The 26,771-nt window shown below is 44.8% G+C and overlaps 1 protein-coding gene across 1 annotated transcript in view; it reads left to right on the top strand.

Moving 5' to 3' along the window:
- thada (THADA armadillo repeat containing) overlaps positions 1-26,771 on the top strand; it is a gene marked incomplete in the record, with an annotated part of 107,541 nt that overhangs the window by 66,872 nt on the left and 13,898 nt on the right. Inside the window, 5 exon segments of the mRNA XM_029753085.1 lie at positions 3,071-3,468; positions 6,685-6,809; positions 14,008-14,080; positions 14,175-14,325; positions 14,683-14,805. Of these exon segments, the coding sequence (XP_029608945.1) occupies positions 3,071-3,468; positions 6,685-6,809; positions 14,008-14,080; positions 14,175-14,325; positions 14,683-14,805 (870 nt within the window).

Genomic DNA, 26,771 nt, shown 5'->3' with positions numbered 1-26,771 from the left:
TGTGTCTCTCTGTGCTGTCTCTCTCTGTCTGTCTCTGTTTGTCTCTCTCTGTCTCTGTGTCTCTGTCTCTCTCTGTCTCTCTCTGTCTCTCTCTCTCTCTCTCTCTCTTCTCTCTCTCTCTCTCCTCTCTCTCTCTCCTCTCTCTCTCTCTCTCTGTGTCTCTCTCTCTGTGTGTCTCTCTCTCTCTCTCTGTGTCTCTCTCTCTCTCTGTGTCTCTCTCTCTCTCTGTGTCTCTCTCTCTGTGTCTCTCTCTGTGTCTCTCTCTCTCTGTGTCTCTCTCTCTCTCTCTCTCTCTGTGTCTCTCTCTCTGTGTCTCTCTCTCTCTCTGTGTCTCTCTCTGTCTCGCTCTGTCTGTCTGTCTCGCTCTCTATGGCTCTGTCTCGCTCTCTATGGCTCTGGCTCTCTGTCTGTCTGTCTGTCTCTCTCTCTGTCGCTCGCTCTGTCTCTCTGAAATCCAACCCCACTGACTCCATGGCCAGCACTATCCTTACCTCTTAGATGGGTTATTCACATGACTCAATCCACCTTAAATGATCTCAGTTACACACACACACACACACACACACACACACACACACACACACACACACACACACACACTCAGTGGTTAGCAGCCACATATCTGGAGCTGATCCTAGTGTTGAATCACACGTGTTTGTATTATCAGAGGAAAGGGTTGTGCCCATCACACACACACCAATCATCAACGTCAACACACACATTCCCATAGACACACAGTCTCAAAAACATGCTCTGACACACCCACCCACCCAGGGCCTGTAAGGTAATTAGAGGGAGCGATGCCAGCAGGTTGTACAGGCTCCTCCATCATGGGAAAGAGCACATCTGCAGCACAGACAGAGACACACACACACCGTCTGGGGTTTGTTTTTCACAGTTTGGGTAATGACGGGGGAGCATGATGTAAAATCCAGCTGTGAATGTGTACTGGTAAACTCAAGAAACTGAAGTACGGACCTACCTAGACACACACACACACACACACACACACACACACACGTTTTGAGTGGGTCAGCACAGTACTCTATCCTTAACTTTGTTTTAATCAGGCTCCTAATGTATATACACACCCTGGACAGGGTCAGCACGGGCCATGACTCCAGCAGTACGTACACACACACACACACACACACACACACCTTTTTCTTACATAGTGGGCTTGCATATATCAGGATATATTTCACTCACACACAAACACACAGACACACACACCAGCACAATCATTTATTCTGCCACGCATACCTTCCCAGTGCATAACATAACAAACGCGTATAACCTCACAGCCTGACACAAGTTTGCTCTCACACACACACTTTCTGAGAGGGAGCGAAAGGAAATGGTTTGCGAGTCGGACCGGGCGTTTACGATACATCTTGGATTGGATTATGAAAGTCTACACAGCGAGAAGTTTGTTTACTCTCAATCTAAACACACCATGCCGGATGGATATTTACACGTTTTTAAAGCAGTGCAGTGTTACCCTGGTAAAGTTTATTTAAACCAAACGTGGTTTCATTTTTGTTTTAGATATTTGACGTGTTTTGAGTAGACCCACACACATGGTGCCGAGGTAATTCTCTCACATACTCGCTCTCGCAAACGCTCCCTTTTTTAGGTTTGTCAATGCTGGGTTTTGATGGAAAGTCATTGTAGTGAAAAATGGTGTTGTATCATGGGTATTTCTGTTATATTGTGTTATGTTTTAGTATTTGTAAGGCCCACTGCCAAACTGGACAGGCTGAGTCATTTTAGAGCCAGTGGTCAGTCGATGTGCCCTGGGCCTGTTCTGAGTATTGGTCGACTGTCGTACTGTGGTTTCCTCTGACTGCTGTCTGGTCATGTGTTACGAAAGTGACAAGTCGTTAGAAAGACGCGAGCGCGCACACACACACACAGAGATACTGGCCTTTGGCATCCAGTGTCCACACACACACACAGCCAGTTTGTGGTGGAACGCCTTTAATTTCCTCACTGAATCCCGGCTGTGCCCCCCCCCCTCCCCAGAGACTCAGCTATTTTGATGAATGCCATTATGAAAAACAGCTCTGCTCTCAGCCCTCTCTCACTATCTCTCTCACTATCTCTCTCACTATCTCTCTCACTATCTCTCTCTCTCCCTAACATCAGTTTCCTGACCTAGTTGAAAGGGAAGTCAGGAGTTTGGGCTGCTCCCTGTTTGACTTGATTCACTTCCCTAAAGCTCTGTTTGGGGTTTTGCCGTCTCCCTGCTGCTCCGTCCTGCCTCTGGGGTTGTGGAACACTGGTACGGTAGAGTTGTGTAAGATCTAGATTGTTTGTGCACGTGTGGATACTTCTACATGTGCTTTAACTGAGACAGGGTTGCAGTGTCCTTCCCCCCTCAAATGCAGACAGACAGCTCTTCACTCACTCACTCACTCACTCACAAGCTCCCATTTGTCTCCAGTCAACCTCGTCCCGTTGTCATTGCTGTCCTCCCATTATGACCATTACGGTCCGCTCATGTGGCCGCCGGACCCTTTGAGGATCTGGTTCCACGGTAACCCGGCCCATCTCCGCGGTAACCCTAGACCGTCCCCGAGGGAATGCAGCATTTCCCTTCCTTTTGTCTGGCCCATGTTGAGTTGCACTTTTTCTTTCTGGGGGGGGGTGGAGGGAGGTTGTGTGTGTTAATATTAAGCTGGCTGTGAAAGGAGGCCCTGTGAGATGTCTTGGATTTTGGAGCATTGTAGTAGGGGAGGGGGTTGGGGATGGAGCTACAGAACGATATTGAGTTACCAAAACACGTCCTGGTAGTGCAGTTAAGCGGTGCTTCGGGGAGAACTGGTGTGGGTACGTGTGTGGTCATTGTATGTCTATCAACCACTGGAGCCTAGACAGGACAGACGGACTGAGTGTGGAGGTGTGAAGTGACTGGCACAATGAGGAGCCAGGCCAACGGAGAACAACAAGGTGGTACATCCGTCACCTGTACACCCCAGAGGGTTGGCAGCATCTCCCTCAAGTGTGTATGTGTGTGTGTCTTTGTGTGCATGCGAATGTCCTCTACCTGTTTTCCGTCTCTCCTTAGACTCCGAGCTAAAGGAGCTGCGGGGGGAGACGCTGGCACTCCTGATGGCCTCTGAGCTGGTGACCCCCGGAGGCCCCTCTGCTGTGTGTGGCCCCCCCGGCACCACCCAGTATCTCCTCAGCCTGGCACGCCTGGCACTCAGCGCCAGCGTGGAGAGCCCACTGCTGTGGGGCATGGGGGAGGATGGCACCACATCGCGAGGACCCCTGCTCCTGGGGTGTCTGCTGCAGTGCCCGCACTACGAAGTCCGTGAGCTGGCCCTGGGAGAGGTCCTGAGGAGGCTGGAGAGGGAGAGGGATGGAGAGGGGGAGAGAAGCTCTCACTGGCCCCAGGAAACCATCATCTCTCACCTCACTACCCTGGCCCTGCATGAGGCCCACCCTCAGTCTCTGGCCAAGGTAAGACACCATGCGGAGGGCCAGTAGGACCAGAGTTTTTCCCCTCTGGTCATGTTTTAAGCATAAACTCTCTTCAACATGTTGATATGGTTATTAGGTAGTTGGTCATTTAGCTGGTGTTTTATGAAGCCTATCGGGGGGGGGGTCAAACCTACAACTCCACACATCTCAATTGGGTTCAACCTCCCTCTCCCCAGTGACAAACTCAAGACAAATATAAGCAATTGATTACATGTACAAATCTGTTTTCCTTATTGTTGCGTGAGAGTCTTCTAGCGCCATATGGCTACGCCAAGAGAACCTCTCTCCCTCCCTCCCTCCCTCCCTCCCTCCCTCCCTCTCTCTCTCTCTACCTCTCTCTCCCTCCCTCCCTCCCTCCCCGGTCCCTCTGAGGTTTGGTAACTTTCCACTCCTCCACCAGGCAGCACCTCCTGCACACGGTGGAGGTTTAAGTGAAAAGGCAGCCTGTTTATCCCAGCTAGAATCATATTTCAATTCCTCATAAACACTGGACAGCCATCCATTACCCAAATCTTTGCCCTGCCGTTCTCACCATTAAGCTGTGTAAGAGTTGACGAGACTCGTCACTGCTGGGAATGGTGTGCATGCGTGCGTGCGGGCGCGCGTGTGTTTCATTGAAAGACGTTTTATTGCCCAGCCGTTAATGTTTAACCAGCCGGTCCGTTAAGCCGCATCTCCGCGCCAAGGACACCGTTTCCATGGCTAGCCCCTCTGCTCCAGTAAAGCATTCTGGAAGAAAACACTGCGCTTGGGCCCGACTTCCTCTGCGGGTTGGATCTGTTGGCCTTTAAAAGAGCAGGAGCAGGGCATTCAGCTTCCTGTGAGACTAACCTGCAATCCTCCTCAGCCCAGTCTCTCACTTTACAGCTTTAGAGTTGCTTTAAAAAGTCTCAGACGGGACTGCTATTTGCTGAGTAAGGTGTGGGGAGGGGGGGCGCATGGGGGGTTGAAATAATTCCACTATTCGAAAGAGTATCATGAATGTTTTTGTCAGATATCTGGCTCTTCAAAATACATGTTTAGTTACTTTTACTTACGGTTTTAACCTGAACACTGCTGCGCGAGGGGCGAGGCTGGCGTTCTATTGCTGCAGCTGTGGCGGTGAGATGGGAGCAAGCAGACAGGCAGGGAAGAGCAACGCTGCTCAGCCAAGACTAGCTAACTTTTGTAATGTTATTTATCATCCCGTGCAACAGTGCCCGTCTTGACTGGAGTAGCCTAGAGAAGCTAGCTAGGCTAATGAAGGCCACATGCTGTGCTTTCTCCCCAAGCCCGTTCAGATTAAACAGCCTTACCCGTTAGTTGCTCGTTGTAGCCTCCTGCTTCTCATTTCTGTAACCTTTTAATTCCGTAATGTTATTCCATCTTGCATTGCGTTAGTGAACTCTCTCTCCACTTGCGACCCGCTGAGCCTCTTTGCTACTTTTATTAGCCATGCTACACACGTCGGCTACCGGCCTTTTGTATGGGGCTCATGTCATAAAAACGATATTGAGAAGTTGACTTTATTAAATTAATCATTTGAAATGTCATGGTATATCCTTGTATGTGTCACATGGATATTTTAATTTAATTTAGATAAAGCCGTTTCTGTGTTAAAATAGACCTATAAAGGGCCTCCCGAGTGACACAGCGGTCTAAGGCACTGCATCGCAGCGCTTGAGGCGTCACTACAGACCCGGGTTAAATCCAAGGCTGTGTTGCATAGGGCGGCGCACAATTGACCCAGCGTCGTCCGGGTTAGGGTAGGGTTTGGCCGGTGGGCTTTACTTGGCTCATCACGCTCTAGCGACTCCTTGTGGCGGGCCGGGTGCCTGCAGGCTGACTTCAGTCGTCAGTTGAACGGTGTTTCCTCCGACACATTGGTGCAGCTGGCTTCCGGGTTAAGCGGGTGGATGTTAAGGAGCGCGGTTAGGCGGATCATGTTCCGGAGGACGCATGACTCGACCTTCACCTCTCCCGAGCCCGTTGGGGAGTTCCAGCGATGAGACGAGATCGGAACTGCATTTGGGAGAAAAAGGGGGTCGAAGTACTCACACTAACGTCTGTTCAGATATTCAAATAACCGTGCACATCCCGTGTGTGTGTGTGTCAGGGAGGTTGTGAGCGTGTCTGTTATGGCTATGTGTGTGTTTTAGGAGTGTGTGATTTCCGTGCATGGTGAGACAGGAGCCCATTAAAGGGGGTAGTAAAAATGAAGAGCCATGGAGCAGCAGAGAGACCGAGAGAGACCAGAGGCTAAAAACCGTACTACTTTAATATTTGTCTGAGACGGCAGCACTGTCTGTCACAAGCTGAGGGCCACAGAAGCCGTAGAACCTGCTCACGTCCCGTCCAGACTGACACCCGCTCACACTGCTATCCCTCTAACTCCATACGGGGATCATTTTAAAGCTTCAATAACAGCTCCATGCTTTAAAAATAAATGATCATCAATATGCAGAAGGAATGTCAACAGGTGTTGGGGTTTCTGAGGGAAAACAACTCCTTCCTCCCTCGACTCGCTCTGCTGATCCCTCGGTTGAGGTGGGACTGGAGGAAGGGAGACGTAGTCAAGTCCTGGGAAGTGGAAATGACAAATGGATAAAGGGAGAGGAGGACAGACGGGGGGGGGGGGCAGATCTAGCGATGAGGCAGAGAGCGAGCGAAAGGGATGAAAGGCAGAGAGACACACACAGAGGTACAGGATTTGTGTGTGTGTCAGCTGTGTGCCCGTGGTTTGGGTTAGCTGGGAGGATCTGAACGTCCAGAGGGGTAAAAATATCTCCAGGGCAGAGTGCCAACTCACACAGGACAGACACCAGAGCTGTGGGCCTGAAGCTAGGACCCAGTTGTTCACGTTGAACACTAGACATTAGTCAGGAAGAAATCCTGGTCTCACTTCACCTCTATGTATTTTATTTAACTAGGCAAGTCAGTTAAGAACAAATTCTTATTTACAATGACGGCCTAACCCGGCCAAACCTGGACGAGGCCAATTGTGCGTCGCTCTATGTGACTCCCGGTCCACGACACAGCCTGGGATTGAACCAGTCATTTTGATTACTTGTATTCAATTATAAATAATCGAATACAAACCTTGAATCGAGTATTTGAGTACTCAGATGTGGTGCTGCTCAGTCCTCTTACTCTATTTCTCTCCTTTTCTTCTCTTTCTTTCTCGCTCTCTCTCCCTCTCCATCCCTCTTTCCTCAGGTGCTGCAGGTGCTGTCCGTCCTCAGCGTGAACTCTGACCTGCTGTGGAGGGACGGTCTGCGGACTCTGACCCAGGCAGAGGTCCTGGAGCGGGTTCTCACTCTGGCTGAAGGCTTTGCCCACAGGTGAGCCCACCCACCGAGGCCCTGAAACATCAATACACTATTACCCTTTTCACACTACTGAGCTGAGTCAAGCCAATCAAGCCAAGGCTGGCCTGGTTGCCCATCCACCACCACAGTTGTTGGAACCATGCTTGAAAGGCAATGTGGAGAACCAACACAGTAATGGTTCAGGTCAGCAGACTCGGCGCGCTAGTGTGAACCAGGTCTACCTGCACAATCCTTCACAAAAGTCGAGTTTAGGATGGGTTAGGATCTCCGTCAGTAAGCCACAGCACGTCCACAACACTGACTCATTGAGTGCTTTCTCTTCTTATCCCATCAGCCTAAGATTCCAGTACTAAGATTCCATTCCTTTCAATATCAGGCGAAGTGCTCTTGAACGTCTCCCAGTCCAGCCTGTGAGACATTGTGACATAAGCAGGTCACAGATCTCTTCCAGCTGTGCAGTGCCTTGCAAAAGTATTCATGCCCCTTGGATTTCTTCACATTTTTTTGTTAGAAAGTGGGATTACAATGGATTTAATTGTATATTTTTGTCAACAATCTACACAACATACTCTGTCAAAGTGGAAGATTAGATTTTTGATAGAAATTTGTCATGGCATAAGTATTCAGCTTCCTGAGTCAATAGAAAAGAAAATACCTTAGAATGAAACACACACAGTTGCAGATGTAGTTACTGTGTATGGGGGGGGGGGGGGGGGCAGGTAGCTGACTAGTGGTGGCTGTTTGACAGCCGTCTGGTCTGGGGGTAGATGCTATTGGCCAGTCTGTTAGTTGTAGACATGATGCTCCTGTACTGCCCACGTCTGAGTGATGGAAGCAGGAAGAACAGGCGTGGCTCGGTTGGCTGAACTCCCTGACGATCTGCTTGGCCTTTCTGCGACACCTGGCGTTGTTGGTGCCCCGGAGGGTAGGCAGTGTTCGGATGAGCGTACGACGCTCTGTAGTGCCTTGCGGGGCGGTGGAGTCGCTGTCTCCTTTGGCAGCGATTACCGCTGTGAGTTTTCTTGGATAAGTCTCTAAGAGCTTTACATACCTGGATTGTGCAAAATTAGCCCGTTCTTTTCATAATTCTTCAAGCTCTATCAAGATGTTTGGGATCATGACTGGACAGCAATTTTCAAGTCTTGCCATAGATTTTCAAGCAGATTTAAGTCAAAACTGTAACTTGGCAACTCAGGAACATTCATTGTCTTCTTGGTAAGCAACAAGTGTAGATTTGGCCTTGTTGTAGGTTATTGTCCTGCTCAAAGGTGAATTTGTCTCCCAGTGTCTGGTATAAAGCAGACAGGGTTTCCTCTCAGATTTTGCATGTGCTTAGCGCCTTTCCATTTATTTTTATCCTGAAAAACCCACTATTTGCCAATGTCAAGCATACCCATACCATGATGCAGCCACCACAATGCTTAAGGAGGCAGTTACTCAGTGATGGGTTGTTGGATTTTCCCCAAGCATAAGGCTTTGCATTTAAGATAAAAATGGTATTCCTTTGCTGTGTTTTTTTTTTCAGTATTACTTTAGTGCCTTGTTGCGTACAAGATGCAAGTTTTTGTAATATTTGTATTCTGTATATTTGTATTCTTTTCACTCTTGTCATTTACGTCATTATTGTGGAGCCACTACAATGTTGTTCATCCAGCCTCCGTTTTCTCCTATCACAGCCGTTGAACACGGGAACTGTTTTAAAATCACCAATGGCCTCATGGTAACATCCTGAGCAGTTTCAATGCTGTCCTGTAGCTCTGTTCAGAATAAACACTATATTTGATGTGTCTGGGTGGTTTAATCCATAGCCTAATTAACTTGACCATGCTTAAAGATATACACCTGATGTACAAACATTAGGAATTCTTTCCATGACATAGACTGACCAGGTGACTCCAAGTGCAAGCTATTATCCCTTATTTGATGTCACTTGTTAAATCCACTTCAAATCAGAGTAGATGAAGGGGAGGAGACGGGTTAAAGAAGGATTTCTTAAGCATTGAAACAGTTGAGACATGGATTGTGTATGAGTGCCATTGAGGGTGAGTGGACTAGACAAAAGATTTATGCCTTTGAACGGGGTATGGTAGTAGCTGCCAGGTGCACCAGTTTGAGTGTGTCAAGGACTACAACGCTGCTGGGTTTTTCACGGTCAACTGTTCCCCGTGTGTATCAAGAGTGGTGCAAAACGCATCCAGACAACTTGACACAACTGTTGGAAGCATTGAAGTCAAAATGGACCATGGTCCCTGTAGAACGCTTTCGACAACCTTGTCGTCCATGCCCCGACGAATTGAGGCTGTTCTCAGGACAAAAAGGGTACAACTTAATATTAGGAAGGTGTTCCTAATGTTTTGTACACTCATTGTATTCCATGTCTGATTTGTTATTGTTAACCATCTACCAATCCCTGCCTTTCTTTATGAAGCTTTCGAAAAGCTCCCTGGTGTTTGTAGTTGAGTCTGTTTTTCAAATAAATACTTGACTAAGGGACCTTACAGATGAATGTATGAAGGACAGAGGAAGGGTTAGTCATTGAAAAATCATGTCAACCCCTATTACTTCACACAGTGAGTCAATATAACTTATGTGATTTCCTAAGCCAAATTTTACTCCTGAACTAATTTAGGCTTTCCTGAAATAAAAGGGTTGACTATTTTAGTTATCAAATTTGTATTCATCTTTTTAAAAATATATATTATTTTAGTAGATTGTTGACACAATGACAAATCAATTTTAATCCCACTTTGTAACACTAACATTTGAAGAAATCCAAGGGGTCTGAATACTTTTGTAAGGTACTGTATGTTATGAGGATGTTGGGAAATAGGGGGGAGGTAACTTTAGGGATGACCTCAAAATGGCCGCTGGTAATGGTGCCCTGTCCTCAAATCGAATGTTATTTGTCACCATGCTTTGTAAACAACAGATGTGGACTAGCAGTGAAAGCCGGCTGCCAAAACAGCCCTAAGCCATCCATGATTGATGTACAGGCTTGAATGGAGAGGTGGGAGCGCAGTAGGTGAGGTGCAGCCTCCCTCTTTCCCTCTTCTCTCTCTCTGTCCGTCTATGAAAGGACCCACATACCTGTGGTTGTGAGGATGCCACTCCTGTATTCAGAGCCAAAGCCGTGGATTAAGGAGATAGACTTACCCAGCACTCCCTTCACTCCGGGTCTTATGTTAGCTGCCCAACTGGCCCGTGCGCTTGGCGACAGGTGTGGAGATCTGGCCGACTGTGTGTGTTCATCCGTGTGTGTGTGTGCGCGTTGGCGTGTTTAACTATACTTGTGGGGGACCAGAAGTCCCCACAAGAATAGTAAATTAACAACATTTTTACCAACTGACAACATTTTGTTAGTCCCCACAAGGTCAAATGCTATTTCTAGGGGGTTTAGGGTTAAGGTTAGGGTTAGAATTAGGGTTAGTTTTAAGGTTTGGTTTTGTGGTTAGTGGTTAGGGAAAATAGGTTTTTGAATGGGACTGAATTGTGTCCCCCCCAATACCTGAGGGACACCCCACACCTCTGTATACGCACACACACACCACTGTTTTAACAGTGAGAGAATGAGAGTGGAGGATAAGGATTGGATTACAAAGACTTGCCTCTCTGTAAAAATAAAAATATATATATTATAAAATTGCCAGGCCACAATCTGTACGAAGCATGTTGTGGCTGATGGACAGCGACTGTTGTGGATTGGGTCAAGAGCTTCAAGTTCCCTGGCGTCCACATCACTAAGGACTTAACATTGTCCACACACCCACACAGTCATGAAGAGGGCACGCCAGCACCACTTTCCCCTCAGGAGTCTGAAAAGATTTGGCACGGGCCCTTGGATCCTCAAAAAGTTTTATACAGCTGCACGAACAAGAGCATCTTGACTGGCTGCAAAACCCCTTGGTGTGGCTAATGCACCGCCTTTGACTGCAAAGCACTACAGAGGGTGGTGTTGACTACCCAGTACATCACTGGAGCCGAGCTCCCTGCCATCCAGGACCTCTATATCATGTGGTGTTAGAGGAAGGCCAGAAAAACTGCCGAAGACGCCAGCCACCCAAGCCATAGCCTTTTCACTCTGCTACCATCTGGCAAATGGTACCCGAGCATCGGCTCTCGGACCAACCGGCTCCGAGACAGCTTCTACCCCCAGAGCCATACTTCTGCTAAATAGCCAGATTGCTAAATAGTCAATTAATGATACCCAAACTATCTTGCAGTGACCCGACGCACACTCAATAAACTATACAGTGCATTCTGAAAGTATGCAGACCCCTTTTTCCACATTTTGTTACGTTACAGCCTTATTCTAAAATTTATTAAATCATTTTTTTTCTCATCAATCTACACACTACCCCATAATGACAAAGAACAAAAACTTTTTTTAGAAATTTGACAAATGTATAAAAAAATAACATTCCTTATTTACATAAGTATTCAGACACTTTGCTATGAGACTTGAAATTCAGCTCGGGTCCATCCTGTTTCCATTGATCATCCTCGCTGTTTCTATAACTTGACTGGAGTCCAACTGTGGTAAATTCAATTTATGGGACATGATTTAGAAAGGCACACCACCTGTCTATATAAGGTCCCACAGTTGACAGTCCATGTCGGAGCAAAAACCAAGCCATGAGGTCGAAGGAATTGCCTGTAGAGCTCCGAGACAGGATTGTGTCGAGACACAGATCTGGGGAAGGGTACCAAAAAATGACTGCAGCATTAAAGGTCCCCAAGAACACAATGACCTTCATCATTCTTAAATGGAAGAAGTTTGGAACCACTAAGACTCTTCCAAGAGCTGGCCCACTGGCCAAATTGAGCAATCGGGGGAGAAAGGCCTTGGTCAGGGAGGTGACCAATCAATCAAATGTATTTATAAAGCCCTTTTTACATCAGCCGATGTCACAAAGTGCTGTACAGAAACCCAACCTAAAACCTCAAACAGCAAGCAATGCATATGTAGAACCAAGAACCCGATGGTCACTCTGACAGAGCTCCAGAGTTCCTCTGTGGAGATGGTTGTCCTTCTGGAAGGTTCTCTCATCTCTGCAGTACTCCACCAATCAGGCATTTACAGTACACATAACATACACATAACATAATGCAACCTCCACTATGTTTGAAAATATGGAGATTGGTAGTGAACTGTAATGGATTTGCCCTCAAACATAACTTTTTGTCCTGAAAACAAACATTTAATTGCTTTGCCACATTTTTTTTGTAGTATTACTTTAGTGCTTTGTTGCAAACAGAATGCATGTTTTGGAATATTTTTATTCTGTACAGGCTTCCTTTTCAACCTGTCATTTGGGTTAGTATTGTCGAGTAACATTATAATATTGTTGATTCATCCGCAGTTTTCTCATATCACACCCATTCAACTCTGTTTTAAAGTCACCATGGTGAAATCCCTTGTTTCCTTCCTCTCTGGCAACTGAGTTAGAAAGGACACCTGTATCTTTTAGTGACTGGGTGTATTGATACACCATCCAAAGTGTAATAAATAACTTCACCATGCTGAAAGGGATATTCAATGTCTGCTTGTTTTTTTTTACCAATAGGTGTCCTTCTTTGCGAGGCATTGGAAAACAACCCTGGTATTTGTGGTTGAATCTGTTTGAAATTCACTGCTCGACTGAGGGACCTTAAAGATAATTGTGTGGGGGGGGTACAGAGATGAGGTAGTCATTCAAAAGTAATGTTAAATACTATTATTGCTCACACTGTGTCCATGCATCTTATTATGTGACTTAAGCTCATTTTTACTCCTGAACTTATTTAGGCTTGCCATAACAAAGGGGCATAGTAGGAATACTTGACTCAAGACATTACAGCTTTTCATTATTTATTAATTTGTTAAAAAAAATAAATAATAATATTCCACTTTGACATTATGGGGTATTGTGTGTAGGCCATTTTAAATTCAGGCTGTAACACAAAAAAGGTGGCAAGTCAAGGGGGTGTGAATACTTTTTGAAGGCACTGCATCTAACTCAAATACTTCATACCTCTGCACATTGATTGGTAATGCAACATGCAACAATTCCACATTTTTTACTGTTACAGTTCATATAAGGAAATCAGTCAATTTAAATAAATGTATCCGGCCCCTGTCTATGGCGTTCACATGACTGGGAATACAGATATGCATCTGTTGGTCACAGATAACTTTTCACAGTATCTGGTGTGACCACCATTTGCCTCATCCAGCGTGACACATCTCCTTAGCATACAGTTGATCAGGCTGTTGATTGTGGGATGTTGTCCAACTCCTCTTCAGTGGCTGTGTGAATTTGCTGCATATTGGCGGGAGTATGCTGGCCATGGAAGAACTGGGACATTTTTTAGCCTCCAGGAATTGTGTACAGATCCTTGTGACATGGGGCTGTGCATTATCATGCTGAAACATGAGGATCTCGTCACGGCATCTCGGTGCATTCAAATTGCTGTAGATAAAATGCAATTGTGTTCGTTGTCCGTAGCTTATGCCTGCCCATATCATAACCCCACCACCACCACGGGGCACTCTGTTCCCAACATTAACATCCGCAAACAGCTCACCCACACAACGCCATACACGTGGTCAGCGGTTGTGAGGCTAGTTGGACTTACTGCCAAATTCTATAAAACGACATTGGAGGTGGCTTATCATAGAGAAATTAACATTCAATTCTCAGGCAACAGCTCTGGTGGACATTCCTGTAGTCAGCATGTCAATTGCCCGCTCCCTCAAAACTTGAGACATCTGTGGCATTGTGTTGTGTGATAAAACTGCACATTTTTAAAGTGGCCTTTTATTGTCCCCAGCACAGGGTGCACCTGTGTAATGATCATGCTGTTTAATAAGCTTCTTGATATGCCACACCTGAGAGAAGTAAGCTTTTTGTGCATATTAAATATTTCTCTGCTGTTTATATTTTTGTTCAGTGTCTTATTTTATTCCTCTTGTGTTGCTATTTTATAATTTATTTTTAAACTGTGTCGTTGGGAAGGGCTCTTAAGCAACCATTTCCCGGTGAAGTCTGCATCAGTTATATTCGGCGCATGTGACAAATATTTGATATGTAGCTCTGTGTGAGTGTTTTTACACACCGCTTTATTGAATGGTGTTGTGTAGGGGCTCAATTTCTTTGTGCAGTGTTGAGTTGATAAAGATCTCAAACTGTCCTTGTGTTTTACTGTTGTTTGTGTGTGTGTTGTATTCCAGTGTGGAGTTGCACTGTGCTTCCCTGACCCTGGCCTCTAGATTGGTGGTGCACCTAGTACACGGTGACCCTCAGGTAAGAACCACCAATGATCCAGCTGGGAAATTGTGTGCGTCTACCATGCCCTGCAGCGACATAAGTTTCTGTGTTTCTGTCCTCCTCCGATCAGGGTGTGGCTGCAGTAGCGTGTCTGGGGCGCTGGGGGGCGCTGGTGTCTCAGTCCTGCGGTGTGGAGCAAAATGCTGAGGTCAAGATGATGGCTGCAGAGGTACTGGTCAACGCCACACCCACCCTGTTGACCAGCCCCAACCTACCATTGGGTGAGTAGGCCCATATGGAAGTTGAATGTATTTGTGGGAGCTACAGTTGTTTGTTTTTGGTTTGTGTTGGTATTTGGTGGTTGTGTTTTTAAGGAGACAGCCATACAGATTGTGTGTATGAAAATGACAGGTAGACAATGCTTTTTTTAAAATTGGAGTCATCCGCGGAAGGATGCTGGACAACGGTGATTATTGTCCGCCAAGAAGCCTTTGTGCATATGCGACCCGTCCGACAAAGAGAAATAGATGAGTTGAACTTTAAACAGGCTAAAACGGACTGTGACGAATGCGAATGCAGTTTAATACGTTTTCATACATCTGTCTGTGTCCTAATGAAGTTTTTTTTTATTGTGCCAGGTGTGTCCCACACAGTGTCTCTGTGGAGAGGTCTGTTCACTCTACTGCAGGACGAGGACCAGGATGTCAGAGACAGAGCTGCTGACTTCATCTCCAACCTCCCTACACACCTACTGAACCCAGGTACGCACACCACCTCAGCACAGACACGCACACACTGAAACGCACACAACGGCTGCTTAACCAAAATCCATCTGGTTCGAAATCGACATTTTCAAAGAAATTTGCTTTAGTAGCACTACATGCAGCTGTTACATGTTTAGTTAGCGCTTGTGGATGTGTTGTAAATACTTTAGATGTAGAGGTCATATACAGTTACCCCATAATCTTTCTATTACCGTCTCTGTCACAGTGTCAAACACACACACACATGTGTCGGGAAGGGGCACTGACGCTGTTTCTCGCTAAGATTGGGGAGGGTTCCCGGAATGAGGGGTGCTAAATCTAGTTTGGCAGGCGGGGGTACACCGTTGCTGGATATCATTTGTGTGTGTGGTGATTCGTCATAGCTCTGAAGCGTTTGTTCTTTGTTTTTCCAAAGTATTTTGTGACTCCAGCTCTTGGGACATGGATGCGCTCTCAAACTTGAAAAGGAGAGCGGCACGCGCACACTTGGAGCTCAGATGCAGTAATTTAATAACCTAATATCCAACGTTTCGACAGACAAGCTGTCTTTATCAGGTGAAATGTTGGATATTAGGTTATTCAGTTATTGCATCTCAGCTCCTAGAGTGTGTCTCTCCTTTTCTTTTTCAAGTGTTTTACTCCACTACCCAGCACCTCGCCTAAACAGGTGTGCGTTTCTTTCGCCTCCAGATTGCGTTCTCAAACTAATATGCGCGCTGCCCCACTCACGGAAATATGAGACCACTCAAAAACACCCCTTTTGTAGGGCAGGCAGGCACTCACAGCACCGGAGTTTTGACAGGGGTTTGGAACTGAACTTATTTTCCAATTGGTTCGTTGTGAACGGAACCACTTTTTATTTTTTGTTCAGTTCCACTGTTCCGTCCAGCAGAATAAAGTTCTGATCCGGTTCAAAACAAAAAACTAGCAGTTTATATCGTTCCTTTCTGTTATTTTTTTTTTTTAACGTCTGAATGTTTTATTTTATTCCACATTTATCTCAACATTAAATTACTTCACCAGTCGATAGAGCAGCTTTATGGAACAGGCAAGCTATGTACATGCATTGGAGAGACAAGTGTAGTGTAGGGTGCGACATGCTGCTGAAATTTTTGCGGGTGAGGAGAGCGCTGGCATCTTGTTGTTATGACATGCATTATCTGAATTAGGCCTACGGAGGAGCGGCTTCTATGAAAAAACTTGGAATGCCTTTTAATTTCAGAGAGTTGTCTTAACATTGGACCAGAGCTAACCCTTGATCATGACTCTCAGTTCCATTACATTACACACAATGCCGCCCAGAGTTTGAGAACTAGACCAGAGCTAGCTAACAAGCTTAGCTAGCTAACAAGCTTGTGTGTACAGAGTGCCACCACAATTAAAATAAAAACACATTTTACCATTTTGTAGTTAATAAATCCAATGTGAAACGTGATAACTATTTAAGTGATAATGCAAGAGAAGCCGGTGTTTGGAGAATATAATTGGCACGGGTGTTAGGCACAATATATCCACCCAACACCGTCTTCGAGGGTATTATCAATTTTACACAACGGGTTACCAACCTATTCAAATAATGATTGACATTTTTCATTAATATTATTTTGGTGAATTTATTCATACTATTTCATCCTTCCGTAAGACAGCTGGTCGTTCGTTCAATCGGTTCAATTGTCAGAGACACGACCCAGTCGTTTTGTCTTTTTGTTCTGTATCTATGGACGCGACCCAGTCGTTTGTTCTAAATGTTCCATTGCCATACTGGCTGGCAACGTTCTTATCAGTTGCTTGCTAGCCAGCCAACTACGGCTAACTTAGTCACGTCAAACAGTGGAGCCAGAATAACAGCAAAGTAGCTGCATTAGTTTAAGCTGTTTTCTAGTGACATTTATTTGGATACATCCATAACAATGATCTAATGAGGTGTGATTTCGCCTGGCAAATAAAATGCGCTCTCTCATCAGGACACTGTTGTTCAGAGGAGCTAGCCAACAACACAGCTAACACATTCACTTCAAACTGAAGCTGGAAAGACTCCAAACTAGCTGCATTTCATTGTACCTGTTTTCTATTGACGTTTCATTGTTTATATCCATAAGAATTATCCCAGCTGATTCATGACTTCGACTGGCTGAAAAAAGCTGCCTGTCTGTCTCGTCCCGTCTCCCGACGCGTTCATTACTATGGACCAGCTGGGGATCGAATTTCAATATTGAAACAATGTTGCAAATGTTGGACAGACTGCAAGGTTTATACAAATCTCCACTGTTGAAAATCAAATACTAGTCTAAAAGAAATGGGAGATAATGTCTAGATGCTTTTTATAGTGGAGATCAAGTTTATAAATTGCCTGGCTGGGCAGTGAGATGGAACAGAGTAAATAGGCCTTTCAACGTCATAGCTTTAGCCGGTGTTAACCTGTGGAATAGACACCGGCTGGAATGCGATTTTAACCAATCAGCATCCAGCATTAGACCCACCCGTTGTATTAAGTATCCTTAACCCTTTAGACCCCAATAGAATTCTAGAATGCTGCTGTAGATTGAGAATTTAAAAGCTAATTTTCTCACACATTTCAAACAAACAGACATATCTCAAAAACAAAGAACAAGTTAACTTAGTTTAAGAGCACAGCCTCTTTAATATGACACCACATTCTTATCAATAGGAATAACACTTGTTTTGTCTTCCATTGTGTAAAGACACTCACTATCAACGAACAATTAACACTCAACACAAAACACCCTAGAGTATTTCAATTGTAGTACATTTGACTAAATTACTCATTCAAAATGTACCAAGTATAATATATTACACTTAAATATTATTTACATGTAAATCCAATTATCCAAAATTTGATGAGGACAATATTCAGAAAGTATTTCAAAACCCTCACAAAGTAGGCTGTTGGATTGACAATGATTCTTACTTCTGTAACAATGTAAAAAGTCTCTGAACAGTTGTTTGAATATTTCAGAACCACTCATTTAAGATTTAGTACAGACCAGGCCTGAAACAAAATGTGGAAATAGCAGCCTACAATTCAGTGAATGCAACAAGTATTAGATAGACAGATAAAGAGAGAACAAACAAAACAACAACTGTTCAGAGACAAAAGATTTATGGGACAAATTCATGCTGTATTTCACACTGTCACTTTAGTGTTAGCATTAAATCAAAATCAAATCTAATTTTATTGGTCACATACTCGTATTTAACAGATGTTATTGCGGGTGTAGCGAAATGCTTGTTCCTAGCTCCAACAGTGCAGTAGTATCTAACAATTCACAGCAATACACAAATCTACAAGTAAAAGAATGGAAGTAAGAAATATATAAATATTAGGACGAGCAATGTCGTAGTGGTATTGATGAAAATACAGTAGAATAGAATACAGTATATAGATATGAGATGAGTGTATGTAAACATGATTAAAGTGACTAGTGTTCCATTATTAAAGTGGCAAATGATTCCATGTCTATTTATATAGGGCAGCAGCCTCTATGGGGCAGGGTTGAGTAACCGGGGGATAGCCCGGCTATTTAACAGTCTGATGGCCTTGAGATAGAAGCTGTTTTTCAGTCTCTTGGTCCCAGCTTTGATGCATCTGTACTGACCTCGCCTTCTGGATGATAGTGGGGTGAACAGGCCGTGCTTAATGTCCTTGATGATCTTTTTGGCCTTCCTGTGACATTGGGTGCTGTAGTTGTCCTGGAGGTTGGGCAGTGTGCCCCTGGTGATGCATTGGGCAGACCGCACCACCCTCTGGAGAGCCCTGCGGTTGCGGGCAGTGCAGTTGCCGTACCAGGCAGTGATACTTTAAATTGTGCGTTTGTGAGGGTCTTAGGGGCCAAGCCAAACAAGAGTCCACTGTCCTAGGGAGCGGGCCGCATCGGTGGCGCTGTGTTATCCTTAAAGTGGGCGACGGTGTTTAGCTTGTCCGGGAGCAAGATGCCGGTGTCCACGACGTGGCTGGTTTTCCCTTTGTAATCCGTGATTGTCTGTAGAACCTGTCACATACGTCTCGTGTCTGAGCCGTTGAGTTGCGACTCCACTTCGTCTCTGTACTGACATTTTGCCTGTTTGATTGCCGTACGAAGGGAATAACTACACTGTTTTTATTCAACCATGTTCCCAGTCACCTTGCCGTGGTTAAATGCGGTGGTTCGCGCTTTCAGTTTTGCACAAATGCTGCCATTTGTCCACGGTTTCTGGTTTGGGTAGGTTTTAATAGTCCACGTGGGAACAACATCCCCTATACACTTTCTGATGATCTCAGTCACCGTGTCCGTGTATACATCAATGTTATTCTCAGAGGCTACCCGGAACCTATCCCAGTCCGCGTGATCAAAACAATCTTGAAGAATGGATTCCGATTGGTCAAACCAGCGCTGAATAAACCTTAGCACGGGTACTTCCTGTCTGAGTTTTTGCCTAATAGGAAGGGAGGAGCAAAATGGAGTCTTGATCTGATTTGCCGAAGTGAGGGCGGGGGAAGGCCTTCTAGGCATCTTGAAAGGGTGATTAGCAGTAGGGGGATTTTCTAGTGTTTTTCCAGAGTGAGTACTACAGTCAATGTGTTGATAGAACTTCAGTAGCGTTTTCCTCAAATATGCTTTGTTAAAATCCCCAGCTACAATAAATGCGGCCTCACGATATGTGATTTCCAGTTTGCATAAAGTCTCGTGTAGATTCCTTGAGGGCCGTTGTGGTATCGGCTTGAGTGGGAATATACACGGCTGTGACTATAACAGAAGAGAATTCTCTTGGGTGGTAATACATTTGATTGTGAGGTATTCTATGTCGGGTGAACAAAAGGACATGAGTTTCTGTATGTTATCACACCACGAGTAGTTAATCATGAAACATACACTACCGCCATTCTTCTTCCCGGAGAGTTCGTTATTCCTGTCTGCGCGATGAACTGAGAACCCAGCTGGCTGTATAGACGGGGATAGTATATTCCGGGAGAGCCATGATTCTGTGAAACCGAGCATGTTCCAGTCCCTGATGTCTCTCTGGAAGGAGATCCTCGCCCTGAGCTCATCTACTTTGTCCAGAGACTGAACATTAGCGAGTAATATACTCGGAAGCGGTGGATGGTGTGCACGCCTACTGAGTCGGACTAGAAGTCCACTCCATATTCCTCTTCTCCGACGGTGGCATCTTGGAGCAGCCTCTAGGATAAGTTAAATTACCCTGGAGGGTACGAACTAAGGATGCAATTCGGAAAAGTCGTATTCCTGGTCGTAATGCTGTTGAGTTACAGCTGCTCTGATATCCAAAAGTTATTTCCGGCTCTATGTAATAACACACAAAAAAAAAACGTTCTGGGCTAATAATGTAAGAATTAACTCACACAAAAACAAATTTGCTTAGGAGCTAGAAGCAGAGCTGCCATGGCTGTTGGTGCCATCTTACATTTTTTCCTACAATGTAAGATGGCTTACATTTAGCTTACAAATGTCATGGAACATCTGGAAGAACAGCCCCCTCCTGCAAAGTGGCACAGAACACACAGAGCACCAGAAGGAGGTTTCTTAAACATCTCCCACTCTTTGACCTGCATTCACTCTGGATGCACACTACACAGCCTCTCTTGCGCCCTTCAAACTTCACCTGCTTTCCAATTAGTTACATCCCGGTCCACACGCCCTGGTGCCACAGTCTTGACTCCCCTCTTCCTGCCACTGTAGCATTATCACAAAGTGAATGCTCAAGCTGCATTTTGAATGCCTTTGGGGACCAGTGCCTGTGGTTTCTGGAAGAAGCCTTTGCAGGGTCCCCCACACAATGAACACATTTATAATGGAAATGTTGAGCATCCCCCAAAACACTTGCTTCCACCATTTTCTGCCTGTGTGTCCAACATTGTAATAGTTCCTCAGTTGGTCAAGATGGTCAACCCCGCCCATTTTGTTGTTGTTATCCGTTGCAAGCTCTGGAACAGAAATAAGTTCCTACCACTTTTAAAAACAACTCCAAAACCACTGTCACTTTAGGCCCAGGCTGTCTGGTACAAGGGTGAATGGTGGGACTTGGGGCACACTCTGGTGTGCTCTTCCTCCTCCTCCTGCTTCATCCTCTATCACCACCTCTTCCTTAATCTCCCTCCTCCTCCCTTTTCCTCCTCTCCATGTTCCTCCCTCTTCACTCTCCTCTTCCTCTCTCCCGCCACTCTCGCTCCACCTCTCCCTCCTTGCTCCACATGTCTATCCCTCCAATCATCTCTAACTCCTCTTCCTCCCTGCCTTTTGCTGCTGAGCCCTGACTCTCCACATCACTTCCCTCACTTTCACTGACCCAAAGGAACTGAGTAACAGAGGGAGAGGAGCAACAAATAGGATACAATTGTAGGTGGAACATGACCTCTGTCTCCCTCTCACACTGTCTTTTTCTCAACCATACACATACTCTCTTCCTAATAAGGGGTTTCCATAATAAATGTTACACGCTTCCCATTCGTCTCTCTCTCTCTCCCCTTAAATCAACTATTGCTTTCTCGCCTGACAGACTAACTATAGAGTTTGCCAATGTTAGCTGATTATTTACGACAGTTTCCAAATGAATTGCGTCGGTAGAAACAGGACAAAACAATCATCTTGTTAGCTGACTATGTAAACAAATATCCAACTCATCATATGAGCTCCATTGTGCGGGCATCTACCCTAACAGGACAGCTACATGACAGCTGTTCCCCAAGTTTCACAGCATCAAACATATATCTGCTGTTTACATTTACATTTTTTTCATTTTAGTCATTTAGCAGACGCTCTTATCCAGAGCGACTTACAGTAGTGAATGCATACATTTCAATAAATGTTTTTATTTTTTTTGTACTGGCCCCCTGTGGGAACTTACTTATTTCACTCACCTCGACATCATCGCTTTTCAAAGTGCAAGGACGGGTCCGAATCCGTATCATCAACCAACATGGATACAGTCGCTTTCACAGTGAAAAGTCGTGTCTGCTTTGGCGCTGTCATTTTGAGTAATGAAGTAAAAAATAAAAATTTGAAAAGTGAAATGACAGAATACCCTGTTTCTGGTTGATGACAACAGCCACGCAAATACCACAACAGATTGTTAGCAAGTACGTTTTGCGATATTGACACAGATATTATTGTTAGAAAAACAAGGCCTTTCGAAGCCGCTATAGTAATTTAAAGAAAGGCCGTCGACGGCCGCAATGGGTTCTAAAGGATTATTAACTAGCATTGAAAAAGTGTATCCGTTGTTCTCTTATAAAAAAAATTATTTCACTAATTTCTGAATCATGCCTGTAACGTCAGTAGCTACAGTAGACCATTCATTTCTCGGAGGGAGGGGAGGAACAGGTAGCCTACACACACACTGGTAAAGATTTTCAGCAGGCAGGCAGACAATGGAATATGTTTCTGAGTGACAGTGAGGGTTTACATATGCGCTTTGTTTTTTGTTTTTTTGTGGGACTGGGTAAAAAAAACATAACCGGAACGTAATATAACGTTATTAACCGGGGTTCCCAAGTGGCACAACGGTCTAAGGCACTGCATCTCAGTGCAAGAGGCATCACTGTAGTCCCTGGTTTGAATCCAGGCTGCATTACATCCGGCCGTGATTAGGAGTCCCATAGGGCGGCACACAATTGGCCCAGCGTCTTCCAGGTTTGGCCGGGTTGGGCCGTCATTGTAAATAAGAATTTGTTCTTAACTGACTTGCCTAGTTAAATAAAGGTTCAATAAAGGTTCAATAAAAAAAATGAAACCGGTTCCCACGCTTTTTAAATAACTGTTCTGTTCCGGAACAGTATAGATCACTTTCGTTGTCAGTTCTGATTCTGTTCCATGTTTTTATAACATGTTTTTGTTCTGTTCCCTGAACCGGCTCCAACCTCTGGTACTTTCTCTCCTCAAGACACACACTTCCTCTATTTTCCCAGCTTCTTCTCCTGGTGAAAACACAGGAGCCACCCTTATTGTCCCTGCATCTGCCTCCACTGATAACATCACCTCATTGCTCTCTAATAAAAAGAACATCCATGTCTATACATCAATGTGTACGTTGGGGCCGAGCAGGGTCAGATACGAACCAGATGACTAAGACTGATATGCTTTTTCTACAACAGGATGGGAATAAAATGAACATAATTGCTGTGTGTGTGTGTCCTGGGGATCCCCTGTCATTTCTCCCTCCTCACCACACTAGTCATTTCCTGAGAGTTCAACCCTGATGTGTGGGCGTCAGAATTCTTCATAGACTCTACAGAGCGTACATTCTGCTGTCCAAAGGGACACGGTGTGCTGATGTCTACATTCAGGCCAGCCACCGTGTCTGCCTACAGAGTACTGTAATGGGGATGGGGGCATGTTTACGACCTAACGTGGCAGGGTAAAGTAGTGGTGGTGTCAAACCAAGGCCATGTAATGACCAGCTCTCTGCCTTTTGATATGGAAGTGACTCAGACTCCATCCTTTCACCCCAGTAGACCCAAGCAGGTATTCTACCTCTACTTCATATCCACAGACTATTTCAACGTAGGGATGGTATATAAAGGGTACTTGAGTTAGTACCCAAAAAACATAGGGTGTACTTACAATGTAGTACAATAGATGGTATGGTAGATTGTCAACACCAGCACAGTAGGTGGTCAATTGACTTGGAAAGTTGGTCATGTCCTCGTTTTTTTATTTTTTATGATCAATTAACCCCTTTACCGAAGAGCACGTTCTGTCTACGAAGATGTACTATTTTGTATCCTAGCAGCACTTCCCTCCTTTTTTTCTACAAGTTAGTTATGCATTTAGAAGTATGAGAGAGAGAACAAAACTGATAGAACTAGGCACAAGCCAATGGCAAAATGTGTATAATTGCATGAAAATAGCTTTGAAACTAGAATGTTTCTCTCTGCCCAATAGTAAAATGTGTAGAATAGCAGGAAACGAACTTTAAAACAGTAAAATGCTGTCACTGCGGCCAAGAGGAGGGCATCTAAAACCATGCCATAGGATTTCTATTAGATTATGATTCAAAAGTCCCAATGCAAAGTTACACCTTACTTTTTCTATTTTTGGAGTTATTACATAAAACTGATCAGAATTCCAAAGAATGCTGACGTCATGCCGGAACATTTAGGGGATGTGACGTAAAATGGATGACCTGGCTATCCAGCCTATTCCCTATAATGTAAAATTTAAAATGTGTAACTTCAAATTAAACCAAATAATTTGTACTCGTGACTACTGGTTTCAGTTACATTTTCAGACAACTTACAAGCAAATACTTTATGAATTTATGAAATCAGCTTGCAAGGTTAGTAGCCAAGTAGCCTGCTAATGTTAGTAGCCAAGTAGCCTGCTAATGTTAGTAGCCAAGTAGCCTGCTAATGTTAGTAGCCAAGTAGCCTGCTAATGTTAGTAGCCAAGTAGCCTGCTAATGTTAGTAGCCAACTAGCCTGCTAATGTTAGTAGCCAACTAGCCTGCTAATGTTAGTAGCCAACTAGCCTGCTAATGTTAGTAGCCCTACTAGCCTGCATAACGTTTGCCCTACTATCCTGCTAATGTTACGTTAGCACTGTATGAGTCAGTTAGTTGCTATTAATTCCTTACATTAAAGTAAACCAAAGTTTTGGAAATACTTAACACCATCTAACCAGTTATCAAATAATGTTACCGGTATATGCAGTTACACTAAGTGACCAAAAGTATGTGAACACCTGTTCGTCGAATATCTCATTCTGAAATCATGGGCATTAATATGGAGTTTGTACCCCCTTTGCTGCTATAACAGACCACTCTTCTGGGAAGGCTTTCCACTAGATGTTGGAACATTGTTGGGGGACTTGCTTCCATTCAGCCACAAGAGCATTAGTGAAGTCAGGCACAGATGTTGGGCGATTAGACCTGGCTCGCAGTCACCGTTCCAATTCATCCCAAAGGTGATCGATGGGGTTGAGGTCAGGGCTCTGTGCAGGCCAGTCAAGTTCTTCCACACCTGTCTCGACAAACCATTTCTGTATGGACCTTGCGTTGTGCACGGGGTCAGTGCCGTAGCTTCAGCCGGTGGGCCCGGCTCTGTGGAGCCGCGGGCCCCCTATGTAATTTGAATACCACCCCACCATGCCCAAGTATTAATTGTTGACGTGGGTCCATCACCTTTAAGATATGTTGAGAAGATCTTTCTTTAACATAGGCTATATGATAAATGATCCCACAGATGGTTTCACCAACAAAAAGTCAGCATGATATTTTAGTGTATAGTTGACAAATTAATTTGCTAAATAAATCATATTATTCAATAGTTTCAATACCATGTTAAGATAATGAAATGCATTCTGGGATTCATTGTGCAAATACTCTCCAAAGCATTGTTGTTTCTGTCATTGTTTTAAGCAACAGTTGAGCTAGCTATCGAGACAACGTCCAGAAAAAAATTAATAAAGTCGAGAATAGAAAATTAAGAATTTAAAAATCAGCTGTGTATCAACACAAAAGTGGAGCCAAAAATGAGAGGGCGAAGGAGGTATCAAAATTAGTTAAATTAGATTCCTTTTTCAAATGCAGCCGTTGCTAGCACAAGCAATGTAGCGGGACCAGAAGAGGATGTAGGTTTATCATCGCCAGCAGCAGCTTTTAGCGGGTCAAGTGAGCCAAGGCCGAGCTGTTCCATCGTGCCAGAAGAAGCAACTTTGACAGAGGAGGATACAGGTTGTCGGGTATCGGCGGATACGACCCTGAGCACAAGCCGGACAAACTATCCCTGAGCCGGGCGGGGAGGAAGAGGAGCAGGGCAAGGCTAGAATCGTGGCGGCTGAGGAAACAGGTGGAAGTGGGATTGACGGCCTTTTAACCTATCCAACTGACAGGGGGCATTTTGCAACAAATATGGATGCAAAGGTTAAATGGCATGTTATTGCATTAGGCTCGTGTAAGCCTACTAGCCCAATCCCAAGAGATGACGAAAGCCTGTGTTTTTCTGAGTCGTATTACACCACTACAACCAAGGCTGGAATCAAATTACCACGTACATGGCTATGTTATTCAACCAAGCTAGATTGAGCGTATTGTGAGCCTTGCTGGCTGTTCGGAGATCGGAGTGCCCCTTTCTTCTCTGATGCGTGGGTGAATGGGGTGAGAGATTGGCGCCATCTAACATACAAAATAGCATGTCATGAGACATCCCAGATTCACATGGGTGCCTGTTTTGCATATGAGCAATGGAAGCTCAATGGCGCTATTGACGCAGAAATGCAGCAAATTTCTGGCGACAGGTGTTGGAGCGCATAGTTAGGGGGCAATGTGAAAAGTTGGGGAAGGCCAACAGTGGGAATCGTCTCAGTATAATTGAACTGTCATTTTACGACCCAGTTCTGAAAGAACTTTTAGAACGCCCCGCAGGATCTGTTAATTAACTATCTCAGTCCTCAAATCCAAAATGAGCTGATTTATATCTTAACCGAGCGAATGAAGTGTGACATTCAGGGAGAGATGCAGGAAGCCCCATTTTATGTTATTTTTTCTATTATTATGGACGCCACACCGGATGTATTCGAAGTAGACCAGTTAAACCAAGTTAATCGCTTTGTGAGAGTGATAAGGGATGCATATAATGTCGCCACGGATCTGACCATCAGATTAATTTTTTTGGGATTTCTGGAGACTGCTGACACATCAGCGGCTGAGCTTCAACATAAAACCCTGGGCAGCATAGAGGATAATGGGCTGGATATTTCAAAATGTCCTGGGCAGGGGTATGATGGAGCTGCTAACATGAGCAGGGTCTATTCGGGGTGTGCAGGCCAAAATATCCGAAAAAGAGCCGCTTGCTGTTTATGTGCATTGCGCAGCGCACAATTTTAACCTGGCTCTCAACGACTCTGTCAAAAATGTGCCAGTTTTATGAGACTGGACTGTTATACACCTTCTCCAGGCATAGCATAAAGAGATCAATGTTGAGCGGTGTATTTGATTTTGCATCAGAAAAA

This window comes from Salmo trutta, chromosome 5 (assembly GCF_901001165.1).
Source record: "Salmo trutta chromosome 5, fSalTru1.1, whole genome shotgun sequence".
NCBI classification, from domain to species: domain Eukaryota; kingdom Metazoa; phylum Chordata; class Actinopteri; order Salmoniformes; family Salmonidae; genus Salmo; species Salmo trutta.
The sequence above is the reverse complement of the archived record's forward strand: the minus strand, read 5'-3'. Positions and strand labels throughout refer to the sequence as shown.